The 27,427-nt window shown below is 42.9% G+C and overlaps 1 protein-coding gene across 1 annotated transcript in view; it reads left to right on the forward strand.

Moving 5' to 3' along the window:
- HEPH (hephaestin) overlaps positions 1 to 27,427 on the forward strand; it is an 82,429-nt gene that overhangs the window by 25,243 nt on the left and 29,759 nt on the right. The window contains exons 8-11 of the mRNA XM_063142119.1: positions 3,779 to 3,910; positions 12,425 to 12,636; positions 22,337 to 22,490; positions 24,023 to 24,235. Of these exons, the coding sequence (XP_062998189.1) occupies positions 3,779 to 3,910; positions 12,425 to 12,636; positions 22,337 to 22,490; positions 24,023 to 24,235 (711 nt within the window). The remainder of the gene's footprint in view (positions 1 to 3,778; positions 3,911 to 12,424; positions 12,637 to 22,336; positions 22,491 to 24,022; positions 24,236 to 27,427) is intronic.

A 27,427-nucleotide genomic window follows, 5' to 3' on the forward strand; every position in this document is an offset into this window, starting at 1 on the left:
GATCCGTGCAATCAAAGAAGAATAGGAACTTAATTGGAGTAATTAAGGATAAAGCGGGGAAGAATTGTAATTTGATGAAAGAAAAGTTAGAAATTTTTCAAAATTTTTATCAGGAATTGTATACATTGGAGAGTAAATCAAGGGAAAAATTGAGGAATATATAAAGGAACACTGGAAAATAAAGCTACAGGATGAAGAAAGAAAGGAGATGGATCGAATAGTGACGGACAAGGAAATAGAGGAGGTTATTGATGGGCTAAAAAGGGGGAAGTTACCAGGATTAGATGGATTGGGACCAGAATATTATAAAATATTTAAAAGAATGTTGATACCTAAGTTACTAGTGTTATATAATAGGGTACAAGAAGGGGAAGCGATCCCACCATCGTGGGAACAATCATTGATAGTGTTAATACGAAAACCAGAGAAAGACCCGACAGATCTCGGGTCGTATCGGCCCATCTCGTTATTGAATCAAGACACAAAAATATTGACAGCAATTATGGCTAAAAGGATGAATAAGTTTATAGCTAATTATATCAAAAGAGACCAGTACGGGTTTGTAGCAGGAAGACAGATTCTAATTTAATTGGAAGAGTACTTAATACAATAGACATAATTGGGAGAAATAAATTTAAAGCGGGGTTGATAGCCTTAGTTTTAAAGCCTTTGATTGCGTGGAATGGCCAGCGCTAAAAATGATAATAGAAAGATTGGGATTTGGTGGGAGATTTAAAGGTATGATAAACAAGTTATATATATAAAAAATGCATGGGTACAGGTAAATGATGGGTTGACAGAACGAATTTTCCTAAGCCAAGGTACACTGCAAGGATGTCCACTTTTTCTGATTTTATTTGCATTAGTAATAGAAACATTGGCAATAATAATTAGAAAAGATGAAAGTATCAAAGGGATAGGAAGTAGAGAGAAAACCAAAATAAGTTTGTTTGCGGATGAAACTTTATTAACTATAGAGGAGCCTTTGGAGAGAATGGAAAGGGTTAAACAACATCTGAAGGAGTTTGGAGGAATGACAGGGCTGCAGATTAATTGACCTAAATCAGAAATGATGTTATTCAACTATAATAAGGAACAGATACAGGAGGGGATAAGTAGAAATGTAAAGATTAAAGTGAGGTGGTCTGTTAAATATCTGGGAGTATATATAACTGAGGATTTAAAGGATTTGGGAGAGAAAATTTTTGAAGGGCTGAAACAGGAGATTAAGTAAAAGATGGAGGAACTTAGAAAAATAAGATTATCATGGTTTGGAAGAATAGCAATTATAAAAATTGAGATAATACCAAAGATTAATTTTTTGTTTAGAATGTTATCAATTAAAGTGATGGAGGCAGAAGTGAAATATTGGCAAACGGTAGTTAATAATTATGGTAATGGGGATAAGAAAGCAACGATCAATAAGAAGATATGGTATGAATCTCCAAAAGTGGGAGGATTGGGTCTCCCTAATATAAAGTGGTATTATATTGCAAATCAATTAAGATATGTGATAGAGGAGATGATAGGAAATAAAGATTTGGAATGGTTAGAATGGGAGACGCAAGAGAAGTATAGGTTGGAGAACATTTTTTTTATAATTAAAAAAGAAATGGGGGGAATAGAGAACCCTCTGATGAAAAATATAATAGAGATTTGGGCCAAATATAAAGAAAAATTAATGCCAAAGATATCACCCTTAACACCAGTGGTGATGGTGGGGAATTTCCCAGAGAATTTGAAGAAAGAATTGGAGAAAGATTTAAGGGAAAAGGGAATAAATAAATTAAAAGATTGGATGAAGGAAATGGACAAAGAAAAAATAAAAGAGTTAGTAAGAGAGGTGAAATGCTTGAATGGAGGCACCACAACTAGAACAATGGACAAAAAAGTGGAAAGAGGAAAATAGAGAGTGTAGAGAGTGTACAGAAATGGAAAGGTTGATTTTACAAAGAGAAAACAAAAATGGAAAGTTAGTTGGTAGGGGTATAATGAGTGCGGTGTATAAGATACTAATGAGCATGGAAAAACAACAAGAACATATTAAAATGATATGGGGCCATGATATGGTAGGACTGTTAAGTGGTCAAGAGTGGGGAAAGATATGGAGTCAACATATATTTAAGAGTATGTCGACAAGAATAAAAGAAAATTACTACAAATTAGTATGGAGGTGGTATTTAACACCAGTAAGATTACACCAGATAGATAAGAAATATTCAGTAAATTGTTGGAGGGGGTGTCAGGAAATAGGTACGTATTTTCATATGTGGTGGGATTATAAAAATATTCAGAAGTTTTGGCAAATGGTATTTAAAGAAATAAATGAAATATTGGGATGGAAGGTAGAAATAGGCCCATAGATAGCATTGTTATCAATATATGAAGGGGTCCAATGTACGCAAAATAGTAAAGAATTAATAACTAATTTACTAACGGCAGCTAGACTGATAATGGCTAGCAAATGGAAAGAACAAAGAGAATATAAAATAGAAGAATGGTATAAAGAAGTCTGGGATATTGCTATTAATGATAGGCTAACGGGGTGTATGAAAGTTTAAAAAGGAATATTAAAGCGGAATGATTTTGAGGAGATTTGGAAACCATTTGTCAAATTTGTATTAGGAAAAGGGAAAGGGTGTAAACCATCACAAGATGTGTTACAATTTTGGAGTGGAGAATAATGGTCGCAGGGGGTGGGTTGCACCTTTTATTATTATCATTTTTATGGTTATTATCATTATTGTTGTTATTGTTATTATTATCATTATTAGATTATTGTATTAAGTAGGTTTTTTCTTTGTTCTTTATCGTTATTATTGTAGTAAAAATAAAAAAAACAAAAAAAACACCAACTGTAACCAACTGTTGGTTCAAATAGCAGCACCCAACTTCTGGAAAACCCTCCCTTGCACAGTTCAAGAGGCAGAAAACATAACATCTTTCAAACGCCTCCTGAAAACACACCTTTTTACATAGGCTTTCCCTGGATTTTAACTTAGTTGATTTTATATCGCCTTTCTATCTTCTAATATTTTAAATTTATCTGACACTGTTGTATTTTATGGTTTTAATTGTGCACTGCTCAGGGAGCCTTTGCTAATGGGCAGCATTAAAATATAATAAATAAATAAAATGGCAACTCTGCTCAGCGTTGGTTATTTGCATTGGTTATTTTGGCCAAATAAGCAATCATTGGTTAAAAAGCTCCGTAATACAACACGATAACCCATAGTGAGTTAAATAACCAACCATCAATTATTTAAACCACCATTGGTTATGTTGTCTGAAACCAGACTTAGAGCATCATCAGACTAGTGTTTTATTGCACGCTCGTTACTGGCCACTAACAGACTTTTGTGGGTCCTTTTCACAGTGCCATCTGCCTCCTGCACACTTCCCGTTCCTTCAGCTAATTTTTCCATCACAAAAAAAGACCTGCATAATCCGATTCTTTTGACTATAATGAAATGTGCCACCATTTCCTGCTGTGTGCAGGAGAAGCAGTGTGATAAAACTGCCCTCTGAATGGGCCACATGGCCGTTCCTTGCTTCTTCTTTCTTCCTCGTGTGAAGAAAGAGGAAGCTGTTTGTCCTTATTGTGGTACAGGAGCAGGAGGCAAAATGATGGTAGGAAAATGTGATCCCCCCCCCCCCATCTGCTTATGCTCTTATTCTATTGCAGCAAAAATGGCAAGCTTGGCTGCTACCCCTCTAGAAACAGTTTTCCTAGTGATTTTAGATCTCAACCTCCACCCTGCCCTCTTTCTTCCTGCAGGACCAGTGATCAAAGCCGAAGTGGGAGATACCATCCAGGTTACATTTGCAAACAAAGCCTCCTGGCCATTCAGTATTCAGCCGCATGGTGTGTTTTACGGGAAGGAGTGGGAAGGAACTCCGTACCAGGATGGTTTGTTCTTATTCATGTGTTTTCATTTCAACCTCAGTTCAGTGATAAAATCACATACAAATTGTGATAACAGGGCTGTGCAGATCCAGGCAAAAGAAGCATGTAGGATGGGAAACCAGAGGTTATTTCCAGTTATTACAAAATGGATTGAAAATAAAAGGAAAGTAACAAAATGCCATTATAGGAATTGATGGTGCACCCATATTTGGAATACTGTGTACAATTCTTCTGTTCATCCCAATTCAAAAAAGTATGTTGTATGTAGTTTTAATTTTCTTTTATTTCTTTGTAAGCTGCTCTGAGAACTTGTTTATAAGGCAGCAAATAAATGCCTTAAATAAATAAATATGAGACCACCCAAAAGGTACACAAAAAAAGGATGCCGATTAGGGCTGTGCAGCACCTCGGACGAATGTCTGAATCGGAGCCAAAGTGGGCTGATTCGGCCTGCCTCACCTCAGTTCCGAGGTGGTTCTTGTTCAGCCCAAGCTGCCCCAAAGCTGAAGCTGATCGGCTCTGAAGCTTTGGAGCACCTTGGGCCACTTTGGGGTGGTACTGGGATGCTTACCTGCTGCCATTGCCACCGCCTCTTCCTCACTCCTGCCGGCTGCCATTATTGACGACAAAACCACATCTGAAAAGAACCAGGACGTAATTTTAAGTTTAGTACCTCTATGGCCACAAACTATGGTGACCATAGAGGTACTAAACTGTTTAGTTAGTACCTCTATGGCCACAAACTGTGGAGCCCCCCAATATCTTAAAATCATGGCCTGGTTCTTCTCGTCGTCGTCAGTGATGGCGGCAAGAGCGAGGAGGCGGCGGCAGCAGGTAAGCAGGGAGAGCAGGGAAAGAGAGGTTTTTCTGGGTGCCAGCTGCACAGCCAGTACCCAGAAAAGGCTGTGTCGCCTTGGAGGGCCCAAATCTCGCCTTGGCTTCGGCACCGAGGTGAGGCAGGCAACCCCCAAAGCACCCCAAGGTGAATCGGGGCTGTGTCGGGTTCTCTGAATTGGCCTCTGAGCCAAATCGGGGGGTCCGTGCACAGTCCTAATGCCAACATTATCAGGGAGTTGGCGGGCCTTCCTTAGGAGAGGGTATCGTGTTTGGGGCTTTTTAGTTTAAAAACAGGACTAGGGTTTATAAAATTATGGACGATTGAGCAAAGCTGGATAGAGAACTATTTCTGTCCCTCTCATAATGCTAGAACTCAGGGCTACAAAATTAAATTGACCAGTAGTAAGTTCAGGATAAGCAGATGAAAGTAATTCTTCACACAATGCATAATTCAAGGTGCAGACCGATGCTTCTCTGAACATGCACTCTAAATTACAGGTCTCAAGGTGTAGGAATGTTTGCTTCAAATCAATGGTTGCTTAGACTGACTAAAAGCAAACAAGTTTTGGTTACTTCTTGCACTTTGACAGTTGGCATTAGCCTTTCAGGACAGCCCAAGACATTTTGCTGCCTGAAGCAAAGGGCAGGATGGTGCCTTCTCCCTTTTTCCATGTACAAAAGCCAACTGGGCTGGCAGTTGCACTCTTGTGGTGGTTCAGCCTCCTCCACCAGACCTAAGGGCAGAAAGAGACAAAGGCACTTGGGGCTCAGTCCTTCAGCGCCTCGTTGCTTTCCCCGCCCCTCAGCACCTGTTACTTGAGATAGCTGCTTAACTGCCAAATGATAGGACCAGACCTGCTCCTTGCTAGCTGCCATCCAAGGACACAACATTGCACATGGATAGAAGAGTGGAAAAGGCAGCTTAATTCCATGGATGTGGAAATGCAGCCTATTCCATGGATGTTTACCTGGGAGTAAGCCTTACTGTTTTTAATGCCACTTACTCTCGGGTAATACTGCAGCCTGAATTGGGGAAAATGTGGAAAATGGGTGAGTAGCTTACATACTACTTTCAGTGGAAGAGTAACAGAGAGAAAGAGAGATTGGGGTAGATGTTGAACTCAATAAGGAATAAAGGACAGCCTAACTCTGAAGGTACCAACCAGTGAAGATGGATGGATAGAACATTTCTGAAAGTGTTATCACAGATCTGAGAACAACACAAGAGAATGTTAAAGTATTTGACTTAAGTGGGCTACATCCTGGTGAATACTTGTATAGGAGACTATATGGAAGCTTCTGAGCTTTCTCAGTGACATGAAGCTAAGTAAAATAAAATAATAACATCATTTGTTATGTTTTTACCCCCAGCCTTACTTGAAGGAGCTCAGAGCAACATACATGGTCCCCTTCTCTTTTACCATCACAGATAACTTAGTGGTTCTGGCTCTTTCCTCAGTCCTCCCTTGGTCTTCTCTCTCCATTTTCTTCTTTTCTAAAGCAAGCCGTTGTAATTCTACCTCATGGACTTTCTCTTTTTGCTGGTTTTCAGCTCTCCTCCACTCCCTATCAGCTTCTCCCATTTTCTCTTGTTGTTTTAATCTCTCTAATTCAATTTCTCTCTGTTGTTTTAATCTTTCTTTCTCCAGTTCAATATACTGAGGAGACATTTCCATAGGTAGGGTCTTACAGGAATTACCTCAGATTCACTAGCCCCACTAATCCAGTAAAACTCTATGAGAGACCATTTCAATTTGTCAACAGACTTGCTCTCAACTGGCAAACTCAAAGTTTTGCATATATCTGTAAGGGCATCTTTTTTCAACACCAAAATCTCCATTGTTCTCAGACAAATATATATGTGGGGTGGGTGGGTGGGTGGGACTGGGACCAGGATTTATTATAATGTATTCATGAGTTTCAAGTTTGAGATTGCAACAACTTCTAATTCACCACAGGAACAAAAATCTGTCACGTAATTAGCAGAGCTTAAGTGGCAGTGTTCCAGCATTTGGCTATCTGCACGGCTCCTGAGTGCCTTCCTCAAAAGAAATACTCACACAAGTAGATTCTTCAGCAATAGAGTTTACTGAACATATAATTCCCATACAAAATCTTCCTTTAACAACGAGAGACATACACACCATGACCATCAATGATCAGCAAGAAAAAACATTTCATATGTACATATATATATATATATATATATATATATATATATCCACACACACACACACACACACATTTCATACACAGTTTCATCATGCAATTATTCAATTAACAGATGATGCGAGAAATTCTTCCCTTATCTTTGACCTTTACAGTTCCAGCACTAATGAGCAACACCTGCATGTAACTCTGTGCCGAGTCCAATTTTCTTCCAGGGCTTGTCTTTCTGGAGATAAATTTTCCACCCTGACTCCCTTCAAAATTTAACAACAGAAAACTACATCATACAATAGATGCAAATACATCATGCGTTGCAAAACTCAAAATCTAGTTTACCAATCAACTCTGTATGATGTTGTATAACCAATGGCTTTGTGAACAAATCTGCTACATCTGCTACTCACAATACACCAACATGATGAAACCTCGACTGATGTGCTCTTTAACATTACAATATTTAATTGCAACATGTTTGGTCTTGGATTTTAACATATCAGATTGAGCCAAAGAAATACAGCTTTATGAATCTTCATGGACTTTCACTGGTGAAGAAAATGGTATTGTTAAATCCTTTAACAACTGTACAAACCAGGTCACTTCACCACATAATTCTGATAAAGCAGCAAATTCAGCTTCACATGAAGAAGTCACCACAAAAGTCTGTTTCCTTGACTTCCAACTCATAAGTGAGTTCCCAAACTTGATTACCATACCACTGGTAGATTTTCTGTCTTCCAGGCTTCCTGCCCAATTGCTATCTACAAAACGCTCAAGTGTTTGGTTTTCTGCGAACTCTAACCATAAACAGATTCTCAGTAGACTTTAGATATCTCAACACCCTTTTCACACCTTGCCAAGCAGTTGTTGTTGGCTTAGACACATGTTGGCTTAGAATACCCACTGCACATGCTATATCTGGTCTTGACCATTGACTCAGGTATAACAAACTTCCAATCACTGATTGGTATAACTCAGGGTCTTTGAAACACTCATCTCCTATGGTTTGGCGAAAATCTGTGGCCGTAGGACTCTGTACACCCTTACAGTCTTGCATTCCACAAAAATCTAGCAGGTTTACAATTTTTTGCTTCTGACAAACTTCCATCATCAGTTTTAGTTATTTCTACACCCAAGTAATGGTTGACTTCACCTAGAGATTTCAACTTATAAAAACTTTCCAGTTGATCAGTGAATTTTTTAATGTGGCCTATGGAACTACTTGCCACCAGTAAATCATCTACAAATGCTAAGACAATTCTGTAATCTTTACCTGTATCTCTTGTGTACAAGCATGGGTCTGCAATGCTTCGCTTGAATCCCATCTTACTCACCAATGTGGCATTTAAACAATTGTTCCAGCATCTGGTGCTTTGTTTCAAACCATATACAGCCTTTTTCAGTAACCAAACCTTATCCAGCTGTTTCTCAAAACCAGGTGGCTGCTTCATATAAATCACCCTCAAGCTCTGCATTTAGATATGCAGTATCAAAGTCAAAATGATGTACATGCATTTGACTTTTCGCAACAACACTTAACACCAGCCGAAGTGTATCAGCTTTACAGGTGGGTGAAAAAGTTTCATCATAATTCACCCCCTTCCTTTGGTTGAAACCTTTGGCAACAAAACGCGCCTTGCATTTTGTGTTGCCAGAAACAAGCTTTTTTCTCTTGTATACCCATCGACAAGCCACAGCTTTCTGCCCTTGTGGCAGCTGTGTTAGAACAAACACGTTTTGGAGAAAGCTTTCCAGCTCTGCCTTCATCGCTTCAAACCACTCTTGGCTAGATAACTGTAACACTTCCTCATAGGATTGAGGCTCGTAATTAACCATGCAGACACGTACCTCCTCACCATAGGTTGTGGGGGTACACCTTTGTTTGCACATTCAAACCTCCTAGGAATCAAAACTGCTTTGTTGTTCTGTTCCTCATTTTCTCCACTCTATGAGGATGGAGAAAAATGTTCAGCCATGGGGGTATTGGGTTTCACGAGCATTAACCCTGTACTCACCTCCCCTTCATTTTGCCTGACTGGTTCAATTACACTCTGAGGGCTATCTGGAAAATGTAACAAAATTTCAGGGTTTGCATGTACTTTTTCCCAGTTGTGTTCTTCAAAGTCAGCAGACCTTAACACAATAACTTTTCCATGCCCCAAGGAAAAACGCCAAGACTTCGTTGTCATTCCTTGGTACCCTACAAACCTCAGCTTAATAGCTTTGGGTTCACCTTTTCTCCTTTGGCTTTTTGGAACATGTACATAAGCCAGGTATGCAAATGAGACAGATCAGGTTGTTTACCCAATACACAAAAAGGAGTATTGTCTAGGACACTAGACCAAGTTCTGTAGGATAAATAGTTAGCTGACAAGAATGCTTCACCCCAGAATTCCTGTCCCACACCAGCATCAATTAATAAAGCATCTTTTATACTTTGCAAACGTCCTCTTCTCTGTTCCACCACACCATTTTGCCATGGAGCATGTGGATCAATCAACCTGTGCGTAACACCTGTATTTCTGAACCACCTTAAGAATTCATTGCTTGTAAATTCACCACCATGATCACTTTGAACTTGAAGAACTGGTTTCTGAAACCATTTCTCAGCCCAAGTCACCCAGCTTCTAAATGCATTAAAAGCCTCGGATTTCTGCTTCAGTAGGTAGCACCAAGTGAATCTGGATTTGTCATCCAGAATCACCAGAATATAACATGCTCCTCCTTGAGTGGGAGCAAAAGGTCCAATTAGATCAATATGCACTAGCTCAAACAATTCCCATGACACCCTGTCACTCTTTTTGTTCACAGGCTTTGTTTTTGATTTGGATTGCTTACACACAGCACAATCCAGAAACCTCTTACACTCATTGACCTTCACACCCTTGCACATAGAAGACATTTTTTCCAGAACTTTGAAACTTGCATGTCCCAGATGTCTACGCAAGACATGGACACAGTTGTCATGGACAGGGGAGTTACCTGTTTGAGTCACCAATGCATTACCTGTGCTCATATAAAACAAACAATTTTTAAATGTCCTTGAGCGCAGAGTTGTCCTTCCTTCTCCACACGACAGCTGTCTCCTTCAAACACCACAACACATCCTGTGTTAGTCAGACTAGATACAGAAAGGAAACAAAACTCAAGGGTAGGGGCATATAGCACAGATTGCAACTCCATTCCCAGGCAGGATACATAGCACACGCCTTCAGCTTCCACGGCTGACTTTTGCCCATCCGCCAACATGACTGAATCAACTGAAGTGGCTTCCAGGTTGACAAACGCTCATGGGTCGTTACAGATGGTTCTGCTGCTCGCAGAATCGATTAGCCAGACCTCCTCACGAGTAGCTCCACTGCATCTCACCATTGCAGACACAAACTGCGTGTAGCGTGCTGGCTCCTCCCGGCTTCCAGGTTGCACTCGCTTTTTGCCGCTGCCAGGCTGCAGCCTCACTCTGCAAAAACACTGAATATGGCCCTCCTTGCCACACCGATAACACTTCCGGGTTGCCACCAGCGCTTGCTCCACTCCTTCTGTAGGAAAGCACTTAGCTGGATTGGCGGTGGATTCCTTCCGTGCGATTCACGGTCGACTGCTTTCCTTTCTCGGCTGGTCTCTGCTTGCTGCTCCACATGCCTCTGTCCCTCTTGCAGAAGACATCTGGTCACATAATTCAAGTTAAGGTCGTCCACCCTCATGCATTCCATGCTGGTTGTCAACACATTCCAGCTGTCTGGCAAAGAGCTGAGGATTATATAAACTTTGTTCTCCTCAGTAAAAGGCATGCCAAATTCTTGCAACTGTATAAAGAGAGTTCGTAACGCCTGCAAATGCCTCGACAATTTCCCCCCCTCACACAGCTTGGACCGGTAAAGCTGTCTGGTTAAGCTCATTCTGGAGCTGGCAGTCTCTCTCACATAGATCTGCCGTAACTTGTCCCAGCACTCTCTTGCCGAATCCTCTCTGGAGACATGGACAAGCTGGCTATCTTCCAGACATAAAACGATGTTTGCTTTTGCCCTTTCCTCTTGCTCATCCCATGCCACTGCCTCCTCCACAGTTTGGCCACCAGGACGTGGGACACTTACGACATTCCAGCAACCTTCTCTCCTCAGAAACATTTCCACCTTAAATGACCAAGTAAGGTAGTTTCATTCATTTAAACTCTCCACAGGAACATTTCCTTCCAGATTTAGCTGTGCTGTCCTTGCTGGCCAGGCCGGAACCACAGCTCTGGGCACACTGGACCTGGAGCCTCTTCTGAGCCCTCTGAACCACTCAGACTTCCAGACTCTGCTTCCTCCTCTTCCAGCATTCGAGGGACAAGGCAACACGGCTTTCAAACCTCTCAGGCAGTAGCAACAGGATAATTGTCTTCTGGGGCCATAACCTGTCGCATATTTAGCAGAGCTTAAGTGGCAGCGTTCCAGTGTTTGGCTCCCTGCACGGCTCCTGGGTGCCTTCCTCAAAAGAAATACTCACACAAGTAGATTCTTCAGCAATAGAGTTTACTGAGCATATAATCTTTACATTCCCATACAAAATCTTCCTTTAACAATGAGAGACATACACACCACGACCATCAACGACCATCAAGAAAAACATTTCTCTCTCTCTCTCTCTCTCTCTCTCTCTCTCTCTCACACACACACACACACACACATTTATTTTTATTTATTTATTTATTTATTTATTACATTTTTATACCGCCCAATAGCCGAAGCTCTCTGGGCGGTTCACAAAAATTAAAACCACAAAAAACATCCAACAGGTTAAAAACACAATTTTGAAATACAGTATAAAAAGCGCATATATATACACATTTCATACACAGTTTCATCATCCAATTATTCAATTAACAGATGATGCAAGAAAGTCTTCCCTTATCTTTGACTTTTACAGTTCCAGCACTAATGAGCAACACCTGCGTGAAACTCTGTGCCAAGTCCAGTTTTCTTCCAGGGCTTGTCTATCCAGAGATAAATTTTCCACCCTGACAAAATCTTGTCAGACAGTTGTATCAAATCAACTTCTGACCTAGATATAATGTAGCTTCAACAGCTAGAATACAGCAACTAACAGTAAATGCTTCCCACAGAACCCTTTTCAAAATAGTGATTCTTTTTTACTTCTATCACAACAATTGGTCAGAAATCTACTTCAAATCCCACACACATTGAGAGACAGTGACTGGTCAAGGACATCCAGTAAGTTTTTACAGCTGAGCACACTGTTACATGCACACATCTACTTTAGAGCAGTTTATAGTTACACAAAAATGCAGTAAAAATGCTCAGCTTCCATGAAAACTACAACAGAACAACAGAATAGAGTTCAAAAGAAATCAGCTAGCAAATTTGAACCTGGATCTGCTGGTTCTCATTCTATCACACTATCTGCTGCACTGCAGTACTTTTCATTGTTTACACTGTCTCCCTCTGAGATTCTCTGAAGCTCCCATGAATGCAGACTTGACAACTGATGTACAACTGATGTTGCATTTTAAAGGTTTGTCCAGGAACGGAGCTGTTGTGAAGCCTCAGGGGAACTTCACGTATTGCTGGGTGGTACCGCAGCATGTTGGTCCCACAGACACAGACCCTCCTTGCTTGACATGGATGTACTCTTCTGCCGTGGACCCCACCAGAGATGCCAATTCTGGCTTGGTAGGCCCCTTGCTCATCTGTAGGCCTGGGACCCTCAATGAAAGAAACCATCAGGTACTGTCTGCTGTTCTGTTATGCCAATGACCTGGTGCCAGGAGAAGGAAGTAGAGAAGGGTCATTGTTTGAGATCTGAACTCAATTAGGACTGCTACTGCACAAAATGCCAGCCACTGGAGGATTGGGTTTCCCAACTCCACTTGACTGGATGGGGCTTTTCATGGGCAGGAGGACTTTCAATGGGAGGTCATCACACACATGATGTGTTTTGCCCTCCCATTGCAGCAGGGCTGTTTATCTCAGGTCAGCTGCAACTCTGTGGTAGGACACTTGGGATGAAGGTAAACCCCTGCCTGGCCTAGGTTTAAGGCTTGATATCTCCAGTTGCAGTATTTCAGGTAATTGTCCGTGTTAAAGCCACGGTGGCTTCATCATGGACCAGTGGGCTTGACTCTGTATAAAAAGCTTCTTACATCCCCATGTCATGGCAGTCACCATGCAATTGAGGGTGAAGGTCATTCCAGCCTGACCAATCCAGGGACAGCAGGCCTTTATAGCATTCCAGTGGGTCACTGACACAATGAAGGAAAGTTCTCATTTTGAAGCCCACAATGCATTTTTCAGGCATTCGTCCTGGTGACAGCATGGGGAGCTGTGTGAGTGTGTAACCCTGAGCAATCGTGAGTTGCCTGCAGTAAAGTACCTTTGGATCATGGCAGCTGCTGACTGTAGGGTCTGAGAGGATCTCTCTGAAGAGATTGGGAGGCAGTTCTGAGGAGATTCTGAGAGGAAAGAAGCCCAATTCAGGTCTGTGCCTTGGTCCTCGCCCCAATCTCCTTGTGCATGCTGCTCCCTCAGCCCACATCAGACTTTGAAGCTTTGGGAAGGAAACTCAATGCAGGATAAAATAAAATGCACGAAGAGAATCAAAGGATAGTGTGATCAATGAATATGGGAAAGCCTTCTACAGCATAATTTTGAAATTTAACCTGTATATTCTCAATGGCAACCTTCCTAATGACAGACCCGGCAAAATAACTTTTTTTGCTGGTTGGGAAGGAAGTGTTATAGATTACGTTGTAGTCTCCCCTGATTTAATTCCATACATAAATGGATTTGAAGTAATTTGCCATCCAGAGAGCGACCATTTTCCAATGCATTTATCACTTCTGGTGATTTCTAAGATATGCCCAACACAGGAAGAAAGTTCTAAGAACATCTCTAATTGTATTCTTCCTAAAAGAATCAGATGGTCTGTGCAAGTGGAACACCAATTGCTGGGGATACTCTATGATGAGAAATGTCTACAGCTACGTAGTAAAATTACCCATATGTCAGAACATTAAGATTTAATTACACGGTTCTCTGAAATTTTACAGGCATTAGAACCCTTATTCCCTAAGGAAGCTTTTTTAGAATCACAGAAATTCAACTTTCCTGAGTGGTATGATAGGGAGTGTAAAATGGTCAAATCCAAGTTGCAAGCAGCGGCAAGAATAGCCTGCAAGACACACGCTCCTAGATTAATCTGTTCCTATTGTCAATTATGAAGTAATTATAAGAAATTATTAAATTATAAAAAGTCAATATATATTAGTTCACAATGGAATGAGCTCCTGGTAGCAGCCCAAAGTAGAGACTCCCAGCAATTCTGGAAGCTTATTAATAAATCGAGGTCAAATGGGAAATTATTGACTGAACCAAAAATTCCCTCACAGGTATGGGAAGACCATTTTCGAGATTTATTAATGAACCCTCTAATAATAATTTCTTGGAGACTTCAATAAAGATTAATAGACCTACTCCCAAGTCAGGAGAGGATTTGCCAGCATGGGAGCCTGTCTCCCCTAGTGAGATCTGTGAAATAATTGCCACTTTAAAGAATAGGAAGGCTCCTGGTGCCGATGGAATTGTGGGTGAAGTCTATAAAGCGGCACCAAACTGGTGGGCCTCTATCATCTCAGTTTTATTTACATCAATCAATGATAGTGGTTACTTCCCTCCTCAATGGAATATCAGCATAGTAGTTCCTATATTTAAAAAAGGTGATCCTAGCAAACCAGCCAATTTTTGCCCTATCAGCCTGTTAGATGTAGCGTCAAATATTTACGCTAAGTATCTATCCAAAAAACTAAATCATTGGCTTGAATCCAGTGAGATGACAGCAGAAGAACAGGCGGGTTTCCGATGCAATCGTTCAACTGTAGATCACTGCTTTGTTTTGTCTCACTTGAGGTACAAGTATGTTAAATTGAAACGAAGATGTTTATATGCGGCATTTATTGATTTCTCAGCAGCTTTTGACTCTATTAACAGGGATCGTCTTTGGAATAAATTGAGTAAAACATCTATAGACAAAAGATTGCTGATGCTAATACGAGAGCTTCACTCTGATACTAAGATCCAAGTTAGGTTGAACCACTCTGGATCGTTATCAGATATGATAACAACCACTCGAGGTGTTCACCAAGGTTGTTTGCTAGCCCCAGCACTGTTTAATATTTATGTAAACTCACTAATAATCAATTTAAGCAACAATGATAATTATGTGCCTCCTAAATTGGGTATTAGGAAAATAACAGTACTCATGTATGCTGATGATACCATTTTACTGTCACAAACGCAGCAAGGTTTGAAGAGATTATTGAAAGCCTTTAACCAACTGGCTGTACAAGATAATTAAAAATCAACTATGAAAAGACAAAAATATTAGTATTTGCCAATAGATATATATAAAAAAAATGTATGGCAGATTGATGGACATCCTATAGAACAAGTGAAGTCCTTTAAATACTAAATTTCTCCTCAACTGGCTCGTGGAAAAATCATTTTGATAATACTAAAAAAAAATCCATCAATACTGTTAATTCCTTTATAAGATTCTATTGGGGCAGTGGTGGCAAACAGATCCCTCCTGCTCTAAAAATTTATGAGGCTAAAGTTGTTGCCCAGATATATTATGGTGCTGAACTTTGGGGGTCTTCTCTGAAAATAGACTTAGAAATAGCCCAAAACAATTACCTATGGGTGATTTTAGGTTTACCCAAAGGATTTGAAACTTCTATCCTTCGGCTGGAAGCCAGCCTTCGTTCAGTGAAGGCTATAGTTCATATACATGCCATTAAATACTGGTTGAAATTGAGAAAAGGAATAGGCTCAGCTTTAGTTTTGGCTGCCTTTGAAGAAATGTCAAGATACAACTGTAAGATAAATCCGCCTTGGAATCAGGAAATTCTGCATCTTATTGATTTGTATGGTCTTTCACTGGATTCTTTAGGTGCTCTAAGTTTTGAGAGAGCAGCACATTACTTGAAGTCTCATATCCTAAAATATGATTTCCAAGCTGATCGCACTTCTGCCTGCTTGTCAAAACTTGCCCCCTGGTATGCTAAATTGCCTATTCATATGCCTTACCCTCAATATTTAAATAGTATAACTAATTCTAAGTGGAGATATGTATTTACAGCTCTTTGGTGCCAGTCAATGAACTCAGCAGTGATTCAGGGACGTTACCAACGGATCCCTTTGGAGGAAAGAGTTTGCCCATGTGGATCTAATATAATTGAAGATTTAACTCACTACCTGTTTGTCTGCCCAATTTATGAAGATGTAAGAATAGCTTTGTTTAAAGACCTAGGTCTTATACCTAATAGGTCTCACTCATATTTGATTAATTTTTTATTGGGGGATACTACTCCATCCATTTCTGAAAAAGTAGCCTGTTTTGCTTTTAAAGCATCAATTTTAAGGAGGAAGTTTTCTAATGATGATGATCAGGTTTTAAGTTGCGACTGAATAGAGTCTATAGAATGATGCTTTTGGATGATTTTAGTCTTGTAATGTAATCTTATATATTTGTAATATATTTGATTATTCTGTTTTATTTGATTATATATATGTTTGTAATGGCTTTGGCTACACAAATAAACTTCTCTTTACTTACTTACTTACCTTCTCTGATGACACCAACTTGGCGTAGACTAGAGTCTATGTATCGGGTGCAAGCTAAGGATGTGGACTTCCTCTTCGCTTATCCATGACCCAATTCAATTATCGTTGAGTCTTCTCACTTGAGGTCCCAGAAGGCTCATGCTTCTCCCGTGGACAAGGAAGGTCGCCAATTGGACTTTATGGGTTGCCGTTCATACTCTGCCTCTGCTCTAGGTCTAAGAGTTACTAATTACCAGGCACTTATGTCCCGATAACAGCTCTTTTTATGGGACAAGATTGGGTCACTGTGCGACTACTTGCCCAATGACCAAAGAGAGTTAGCACGGGTCTTTCAGGCTCAAGCCTCTCGACAGTCGAAACTCCAGATTAATACCACTCACCATCAGATGGATTGCTATCCTAAACTGATGATGGGTGTAGTGGCCTTGTGACGCCATGCCTGGCTTAGATCAGTCAGCCTTACACCTGAGGTGAGATCATGCATTGAGGATTTACCATTTGATGGTGATAGACTGTTTAATGCAAAAACAGCTGAACAAATGGACACTGTTCAAAAAGTACGGAATAGGGCCCAAAAGATGGGCCTTGGTCAGCAACAGCAGCAAAATCAGCCTCAGAGACCCCGTCGCTGGTTTTGCCAGCATTAGCCTTACTTGCAAAAACAATCATTCGACAAGATGCCAAGATTCCAGACTGGGCAGCAACGTTGTGTTTCAACGAAACACAAATGCCCCAACCAACAAGTTCAGACCTCAAAGGAAAGGAGACGGCTTCTCAAAATGTCACCAATACACGCCCTTCAGTAGCATTTTTTCAAGGATCGTCTAGGCACCTTTTACCATGCATGGGAAAACATCACTACGGATTCATGGGTTTTGGATATCATGCTCAGAGGCTACAGGATTGAGTTCGAGATGCTCCCTCCTCTCAGTACTGTGAAAATTACGACACCATCAGAAGTACTTGTCCAAGAAGCCCTTGTTTTATTACATAAAGGAGCGAACGTGAGAGTCCTCCCTGCACTATGCGAGGAAAGTTTCCCCCCCCCCCCCCGATATTTCATGGTCCCAAACCAGGACAGGGGTCTCAGACCTATTCTTGACCTCAGAGGCGTGAACGAATTTATCCAGCCCAAGAAGTTCAAAATGACCACTCTACAATCGATTCTCCCATTTTTGAGAAAGGGTGCTTGGTTTGCAGTTGTAGATCTGAGAGATGCCTGTTTTCACATCTCCATCAACGAATCATACCGTCACTTCCTCTGCTTCACCATTGGCATGGATACCTACCAATTTTGCATCCTACCATTCGGCCTAGCTACAGCTCCACACATATTTACCAAATGCATGGCTGTTGTATGTGCACATCTCTGTCTACTGGGAGTCGAGATATACCCCTATCTCAACGACTGGTTACTGGTAGCCGACTCGAAAGTCAATCTTCATAACGACGTGCTACTAACCCTTGACCTGCTCAACAAACTTGGCCTTTCTGTGAACCACAAAAAGTCCATTTTGCAACCAACTCAATCGATAAAATTCATTGGAGCACAACTCGACTTCACGACAGCAAGGGCATACCTCCTGCAGGTTCGAGCACATCTAATACACAGAGCACAGTCACTAATGTCAACTCCTCACTCTTCGGCTTACAAGGTACAATGTTTACTGGGCTACATTGCTTCTATGGTGGCAGTCGTTGAATGGGCCAGATTCCACAGTTTCCACATGCGCCCATTACAGCTGTGGTTCCTACAGCACTTTGACAAGAATCGCAATACAAGACATCACTTTTTATGCCTTCCACACGACACCGCCCACTCCCTTCGGACAAGGATGTGGCATCTGTCAAATGAAGTTCATTTTCAACAGATACCACCATCCCAGATCCTCACTACGGACGTGTCCACAATAGGATGGGGGGCTCATTGTGACTCAGTTCAAATTCAGAGCCGCTCATCATCTCAGGAAGCACGAAATCTTATAAACTTCTTAGAGTTGGAAGCCGTCAGGAAAGCTCTGATAGCGTTCGAAGTCAATCTGTTGAACTGCCAGATCCAATTCCTCACAGACAATACCACGGTGCACATCAACAAACAGGGAGGCATCCGTTCGACAAAACTCGTCACTCTCATGAGCATACATCTCACAGCTCTCCACATTGCTGGAAGTGACAATGATCTAGCAGACTCCCTCAGTTGTCAATTTTATCTCCATCATGAGTGGCAGCTCTTGAGACCAATACTGGTGCACCTCTTCCACAACTGGGGTCAGCCGACAATGGATCTGTTTGCCACCAAGGAAAACAAAGCATGCAGGTAATACTGCTTGAGAGCAGGCATAGGGCCTGCCTCAATGGGCGATGGCATGGCACTCTTTTTTACATCTTCCCGCTGTTCCCCTTACTACACAAGGTAGTATCAAAGATAATACAAGACAACATGGACTGCATCTTGATTGCCCCCCGGTGGCCCAGGCAGACATGTTTCTCACCACTAGTCCGCATTGCAGAAGGGAACACCTACCATTGACTCCGTCCCTACTGTCTTGCGTTCGAGGCTGCGTACACCATCCCGATCTGCACACACTCAATCTCACAGCATGGTGGAGCCACCAAACGTGACCAATTTCTCAACCATACAACATCTTCCACTGGGAATCCAAGATGTACTCTCGGCGTTGATGAAGCCTTCTACTAGGCAGTCATATGCCAGGAAATGGGCATCTTTCTCTATCTTTGCAATGGACAATGCCTTTCAGCCAGATCACTGTTCAGTGGAAGACATTCTAACTTTTCTCTATAGGAGGGGACTCAAATATTCCTCTATCAGGGTATATTTAGCAGCCCTATCTGTACACCGTGGAGAAATCCAGAACATGACTCTCTTCTCAACACCAATAATTAAAAGGTTTCTACGTGGACTAAAAAATTTAGTACCACCGGTTAAATCTCTACCTCCAGAATGGAGTCTGTCAGTTGTCTTGAATGCACTAATAAGCCTTTCGAGCCCCTCACCACGACATCGCTCCACCTCTTGACATGGAAGGTGGCCATTCTAGTTGCCATAGCATTGGGAAGACGGGCGGGTGAGCTTTGCACTCTGCATACCAATTCTCCATTCATTATCTTCCATAAAGACAAGGTGGTCCTTCGACTGGACTTAGCGTTTCTGCCTAAGGTAGTCTCTGATTTTCATATAAATCCACCTATTATCTTATCTACCTTTTTTCCATCTCCAGCGATGGACTTCGAAAGGAAATTACATTGCCTAGATGTAAGATGAGCATTAGCTTTTTATAAAGACAGGACACAACATTTTTGTGGAGCCCAGAGACTCTTTATTTGTTATGGAAGAAAACAAAAAGGACATGCAGTTTCAACTCAATGTCTTGCAGGATGGATAGTACACACTATCAAACTTGCATTCCAGTTATCGAAGTTGAACCTCCCGCATGGAGTCAGGGCACACTCCACTAGAAATTTAGCTGTGTCAATGGCATTTGCTAGAGGGATTCCACTAGTTGACATTTGCAAGGCAGCGACTTGGTCACGTCCACTGACATTTGTTAAACATTATAATGTGGATGTCTGCTCTCGCACCAACTCTTCATTCAGAAAAGCAATCCTATCTGCAGTACTACAGTGACACCGACCCACCACCGGTAAGCTTGGTAGTCGCCCATAGTGTGATGTACAGAAACCATGAAGAAGAACAGGTTGCTTACCTGTAACTGTGGTTCTTCGAGTGGTCATCTGTGCAGTCACTCAACACCCCCACTTGCCCCTCTTAGGTGTCAACCCTTTGATATGGAAGAGTACTGTTTTTCCTCTTGGTACCAGGACTGACTTGTCGGTCACAAAGGAACTGAGGGGAAGGCGGGAATGTGTGGGAGCATGTGCACTGGACAGTGGGGGAAGGGTCCCCACTAAAATAACATTTCTCAGCTACAAAAGCCTTTCCAGAGTGAGCACTCAGCACAAACGCAGAGTGGTAATCTGTGACTGCACAGATTACCACTCAAAGAACCACAGTTACAGGTAAGCAACCTGTTCTTTTGTGCTAATTGTGCACCATTTTTGCCACATACCTCAAGTTTTGTGCCAGACCCTGTATTGTGAAAATGATACACCCTTAAGGAAAAAATGCATTCTCCAATCAACTCCAAACCAGTGCCAAAGTTTTGTGATAGTTTTGTGCTGTTTTGTGCAAGAAAGCCCGGGTTTTGTGCCACAACCTGAAGTGTGAAAATGACACACCCTTAGATATATATGGTCAGGTGAATGAGAAAAATTACACATTCTCAGATCAACTCCAAACCTGTGCCAAAATTCCTGATTTACACCTTTGTATCAGTAGCTGTCCATGACAGAAATAAAGGATGATTTTTTTTCCATAGCTGGTCAGTTTAAGTGTTGCCTTCGAATTATTGTTAGGGCCACATGGTCATGGTGGGTCCATTAGAACTAGGTGGCAATGCCCTGTAAGTCATATGGCTAATTTGGAAAAAGTGTAGAAAATGATGAAGGAACTGGAGAAACTTTCTTATGAGGAAAGGTTGTACTATGCAGGACAGTTTAACTCAGAAAAAAGCTGGGTAAGGAGAGATATAATAGAGGACTACAAAATTATGCATGATGTGGAGAAAGTAGAAAGAACCTCTTCTAAGAGTATGTCGTTTTCAGGCTTCAGATGGCAGCACAAAACTCGGGGTTTGAGGCACAAAAGTTTTGTGCTGCCACTTGAAGTGTGAAAACAACACACCCTTGAGTGTGGTCTGGTGAATGAGGAAAAAAATGCATTCTCAGATCAACTCCAAACTGGTGTCAAAGTTTTGTGCCATTTTGTGCCACAAAAACTAAGTTTTCTGCCACTACCAAAACCTGTGTATTGATACATCAAGTGCAGGTTCAGAGGGAACACCTAAACAAACCAACTTTGTCATATCACCTCCAAACCTGTGTCAAAGTTTTGTGCTAGTTTTGTGCCACAAATTTTGGGACCAGTTTAGAGTTGATCTGACAATTTTATTCCCCCCCCCCCCCATTCTCCAGACCACACCGAAGGGTTTGTCACTTCCACGTTTTTGGTGGTGACACAAAACTCAGGGTTTGTGGCATAAAACGACACAAAACTAGCACAAAATGTTTGGAAGAGATTCTAGTTTTGGGGGGTTGGTAGTTAAGAGATCCCATTATATGTACCTTGAACCTTTATGTCCAGAGTCAGTAAGCATCTAAATACTAGTGACTGAGGGTTGTGGGGAGGGGGAAAGTTGCTGCCTTCCAGTCCTGCTTGTGGGCTTTCCAGAGAAAGGCATCTAGTTGGCCAGTATAGAAAACAGGATGCTGGACTAGAGATCCCAATGCTTTGATCCAGCAGGGCTCTTCTGATGTTCGTATCTGGCTGGCCACTGTTTTTAAGCAGGTTGCATTTCCATTTTGAATCAAGCAGTGGAGGCTGATGGCCCCAATGCCAATGGAGTTGTGAATCCACTCTGGGTTTCAGTCTGAACCAGCAGAACTCTAAGGCGCACTCAAAGGTACACCTTGGGAAACTTCTTTTAGCGTTCTGAGTGGTTTTGACTGAAACCTGGAGCTGATTCACAGGTCCATTGACATTGGAGCCACCAGCCTGCACTGTTGCCAAGGCAACCACCTGAACGTTGTTCCCCAGGCATAAATTCTTTGTCCACCATTTACTGCTAAAAATTCGAATTTGTTGTGGACTATAACCAAATAATCTATTAACACATGGGAATTTGATTTTTTCAAAAACCTGACATCTTGTCTATTCTTGTCATCATAGAAAGGTGTTGATAAGGAGTTTTATCTCTTGTTTGGAGTGTTTAATGAAAACCTAAGCTGGTATCTGGATGCAAATTTGAAATATCTGAAATATTCCTTGAGGAAAGATGATGCATTTGAAGAACAAGTCTTCAAGGAGTCCAACAGGATGCACGGTATGTCCATTCACTCGCTCCAGGAGATTAGGGAATAATCAAACATTTAATAACTTCAACATAAGCAATTAAATATTGTAGAGATGGATGCAAATATCTGAACATATACAGAAGGGGTTGGAAAGACTAGAAAAAGGCTAGATGCCAGGAGTTGTGTGTAAGGGTTTACAAAGTCAGACTTCCCCTACCTCCAATCTGAACATTCACTCTGCACAATCAGGTGAAAACTATAAGAATGAGAGAAATAACTTGGACCAGACCAAAGGCCCATCTAGCCCAGCATTCTGCTTCCCACAGTGATTCCCTAAGAAGATGCCTCTGGGAAAACCCTAAGTGGGACAAGTGGGTGGGTAATAGCTTTCTCTAACTCTCGCTCTGTGCTATTGCTCCCCAGAATGGTGTTTCCATGGCGAGCTGCCTCTGAACCCACCTCTATCTCAGGGGTAGGCAACGTGATGCCCGCCATCATCTGTGTGCCCCCGGGCAAGGGGCCCTAATCCCTCCCATTTTTAAAAACATGAACACATTTTCTTCCCAGCAGCTGGGATTGCTGTGAAATAGGTGTCTATTGGTGCTCAAAGCTATGGGTTCAATGGAGTTGTTTAGTGTGGAGGGGCCTTGGACTCCATCTTTGGAGCAGGTTACTTGTATTTGGCTCTGTCTCTCCTGGCAGCCGCATCTTGTTGGTCCCCAGGACAGTTCTTCAGATGGCCAAAGATGGCCCCAAAAGTTTTCCTACCCTAACCCTATTCCCAGCATGGCTAATAATAGACACGGATGGATCTCACCTCCTCCATGCATTTATCACAGTCCCAAAACTGTTGCCCTCCAGATGTGTCTGACTACAACTCCCATCAACCCCAGCCAGCATGGCCATTGATCTAACCCCTTTTAAAGCCATCTAAGCTAGCTGCCATCACCACTTTTTTGTGGCAGTAAATTACATAAATTAAGAGCATAAGAAGAGCTCTGCTGGATCACAGCAAGGGTCCATTTGGTCTAGCACTCTGTTCGCACAGTGGCCAACCAGCCGTCGATGCAAGGGGGACACAACAGCACCCTCTCGCCTGTTTTCCCAAGGAACTTGTGTACATACTACCTCTGATGCTGGAGGGAGCACATAGCCATCAGGACTAGTAGCCATTGATAGTTTTCTGCTCCAGGAATTTGTGTAATCCCCTTTTAAAACCATCCAAACTGGTGGCCATCATTACGTCTTGTGTTGCCACCAGTAAGATTAATTATATATGCAGAAGTAATGCACGCCCTGGAGGTGTGACATTGCCCTCATGCATTGTCTAGAAGGATGGTGTTCTGAAGGCATATTGCCTTTATAATAAGGGGCATGTTCTTGACAACCTTGACCTTCATGTCTAGTCCTTGTGCTGAAGAAGCAACGATGACTGTTTGGCCATTACTAAGGGTGATTGTCTGGCACACACTGTCAGGATTTGGGCCTAGAGGAATAAAACAAGAAATGAGCTCAAGGTTCATTTGGTTTCTAATGTTGCTTTTCCCCCCTCTCGTTAAAGCCATAAATGGATTCATGTTCAGTAATTTGCCCCTCCTGAATGTATGCAAGGGAGAAACTGTTTCCTGGCATGTCTTGGGCCTTGGGAGTGAAGCTGATGTCCATCATGTAGCCTTCCAGGGAAATACAGTCTTGATGAATGGGATGAGGCAAAGTGGAGCCAATCTCTTCCCTCACACCTTCGCCACCGCCCTTATGCAACCTGATAATGAAGGTAAATGCATATACCCATTAATGATTCATCTCTCTCTAAAGTTCGTATACTTTTAGGGTGAAGGTAGACATAACATAGCTTTGCCCTCCTGGGTATTCGGTGCAGCGCCAGCACCGACTTGAGGGCCGGGGAGGGGGGGTTGCCGTGGTCTGTAGAAATACAATCTCCCTCTCTAGGCTTCCTGTTCAGTCGAGTACTGGTCTGGAGTGTTTGTACCGTGTGTTGGGTACTCGAGACAGATTAGGGATTCTGCTGGTGTACCGTCCACCCTGCTGCCCAACAGTCTCCCTGCCTGAGCTGAACGGAGGTTGTCTCGGATCTGGTGTTGAGGACCCCCAGGAAGATGGTTCTGGGGGATCTCAACTTCCATGCTGGGGCTCCTGTATCTGGGGCAGCTCAGGACTTCATGGCCGCCATGACAACCATGGGGCTGTCTCAACATGTCATCGGCCCAACACATGCAAAGGGACAGACACTTGACTTGGTTTTCTCAACTGGGCAGGAGGATGGTGATTTGAAAGTGGGGGAATGAACATCTACCCCCTTGTCATGGTCAGATCACTTCCTATTGAGGTTTAGACTTTCGGCAGCCTTTCCCCTCTGCAAGGGTGGGGGGCCTATTAAAATGGTCCGCCCCCGGAGGCTAATGGACTCCGATGGATTCCAGAGGGCTCTGGGGGATTTTCCTGCTGGTATGGCTGGTGCTCCTGTTGAAGCCCAGGTCGCTCTGTGGAATGCAGAGATGACTCGGGCGGTTGACACGATCGCGCCCAAGCGCCCTCTCCCTCTGAGCAGAGCCCGGTCAGCTCCTTGGTATACACCTGAGCTGAGGGCAATGAAGCAAGAGGGGAGATGGCTAGAACGCAGGTGGAGGAAAACTCGTGCTGAGTCTGATCGAACACGGGCTAGAGCTCACTATTGAGCCTATTCTGTGGCGGTGAGGGTGGCAAAGAGACAGTTCTTTTCCACCAGCATTGCATCTTCTCAGTGTCGTCCGGTGGAGCTTTTCTGTGTGGTTCGTGGCCTGTTACACTCTGGGTCAGAGCGAGAGATGGTGGAACCCTCGGTAGCACGCTGTGACGAGTTTGCACGGCACTTTGAAGATAAAGTCGCTCAGATTCGTCATGAATTGGACACCACACTTAATGCAGCTCCACTAGTAGAGGTGTTCGGAGCGCCGTCCGGTTCAGTTTTATTGGATGAGTTTCAGTTAGTGAGGCCCGAGGATGTGGACAAGGTGCTTGGCCATGTCCGGTCGACCACCTGTGTGCTTGACCCTTGCCCCTCTTGGCTCATTACATTAAATAAGGAGGGGATCGCCGGCTGGGTCCAGGAGGTTGTAAATGCCTCCTTGAGAGAGGGGGTGGTGCCGGCCTCTTTAAAAGAGGTGGCAATTAGACCACTCCTGAAGAAGCCTAACCTGGATCTGGAGGATGTTAACAACTACAGGCCGGTGGCTAATATCCCTTTCCTGGGCAAGGTGCTTGAGCGGGTGGTTGCAGGACAACTCCAGGCACTCTTGAATGAAACGGATTATCTAGATCCATTTCAATCGGGTTTCAGGCCTGGTTTTGGAACGGAAACTGCCTTGGTCGCCCTGTGGGATGACCTCTGTCGGGAGAGAGACAGGGGGAGTGCAACCCTGTTGGTTCTCCTAGACCTCTCAGCGGCCTTCGATACCATCGATCATGGTATCCTTCTGGATAGGTTGTCTGAGCTGGGAGTTGGAGGTACTGCGTTGCAGTGGTTCCGCTCCTACTTGGATGGCCGATTCCAGAAGGTGGTGCTGGGGGATTATTGCTCTGTGCCGTGGCTCCTAAGCCATGGGGTTCCACAGGGCTCTCTCTTATCCCCTATGCTGTTTAACATATACATGAAGTCGCTGGGGGAGGTTATCCGGAGATGTGGACTGAGGTGTCATCAATATGCAGATGATACCCAGCTCTACATTTCCTTTTCATCAAACCCAGGTGAGGCAGTGGCTGTTCTGAACCAGTGCCTGGGAACGGTAATGGACTGGATGAGGGCTAACAAACTGAGACTCAATCCAGACAAGACGGAGGTACTGTTAGCGGGTGGTTCTTCTGTCCGGCGAGGTGATGTTTGCCCTGTCCTGGATGGGGTTGCACTCCCCCTAAAGGATCGGGTCCGTAGTTTGGGGGTGCTCTTGGATCCAGAACTGTCACTTGAGGCACAGGTGAACTCAGTGGCAAAGAGCACCTTTTATCAGCTCAGGCTGATATACCAGCTGCGCCCTTATCTGGACAGAGATAGCTTAGCTACAGTAATCCATGCTCTGATAACCTCTCGTTTGGATTACTGCAATGCGTTATACGTGGGGCTGCCTTTGAAAATGGTCCGGAAACTTCAACTGGTGCAAAACAGGGCAGCACGCTTACTAACAGGGACTGGCCGACGAGACCACATTACGCCAGTCCTTTTCCAGCTTCATTGGCTGCCAGTCCAGGTCCGGGCCCGATTCAAAGTGCTGGTATTAACATTTAAAGCCCTAAACGGCTTGGGGCCAGGTTATCTGAAGGAATGCCTCCTCCCATATGTACCTGCCCGGACCCTAAGGTCATCCTCAGGGGTCCTTTTCCGAGAGCCCCTGCCAAAGGAAGTGAGGCAGGTGGCTACCAGGAGGAGGGCCTTCTCTGCTGTGGCACCCCGGCTGTGGAATGAGCTCCCTAAGGAGGTTCGCTTGGCACCTACATTATATGCTTTTAGACGCCAGGTGAAGACCTTTTTATTCTCCCAACATTTTAACAATATATAAATTTTAAATAACATGGTTTTAAATTTGTAATTTTGCATTGCTGCTGTTTTTATCTGTTTGAGCTTTTATATTGTATTTTATATTATGGTTTTATACTGTTGTTTTATACTTTGAATGGTTTTAATTTTTGTGAACCGCCCAGAGAGCTCCGGCTATTGGGCGGTATAGAAATGTAATAAATAAATAAATAAATAAATAACATTTGAAGGGGGTAGTTTGGAAGTTTTCTCAACATGCTTTGGTACAACAGAACTTTTTCTCTCCAAGACTGAGTTCGGACCTGGGAGTGTAGAGGGGGGTTGGGGGGCACAGTCCTGCAAGTTAAGTGGATGGTAACACCAAACTAGTGCCCAAGTTGTCACGCAACTCTCTCTTCACTCCCCAGAAACCCTGGAGAGGTTTTGTAAATGTTTTTG

The sequence above is a fragment of the Elgaria multicarinata genome, chromosome 15 (assembly GCF_023053635.1).
Source record: "Elgaria multicarinata webbii isolate HBS135686 ecotype San Diego chromosome 15, rElgMul1.1.pri, whole genome shotgun sequence".
NCBI classification, from domain to species: Eukaryota; Metazoa; Chordata; class Lepidosauria; order Squamata; family Anguidae; genus Elgaria; species Elgaria multicarinata.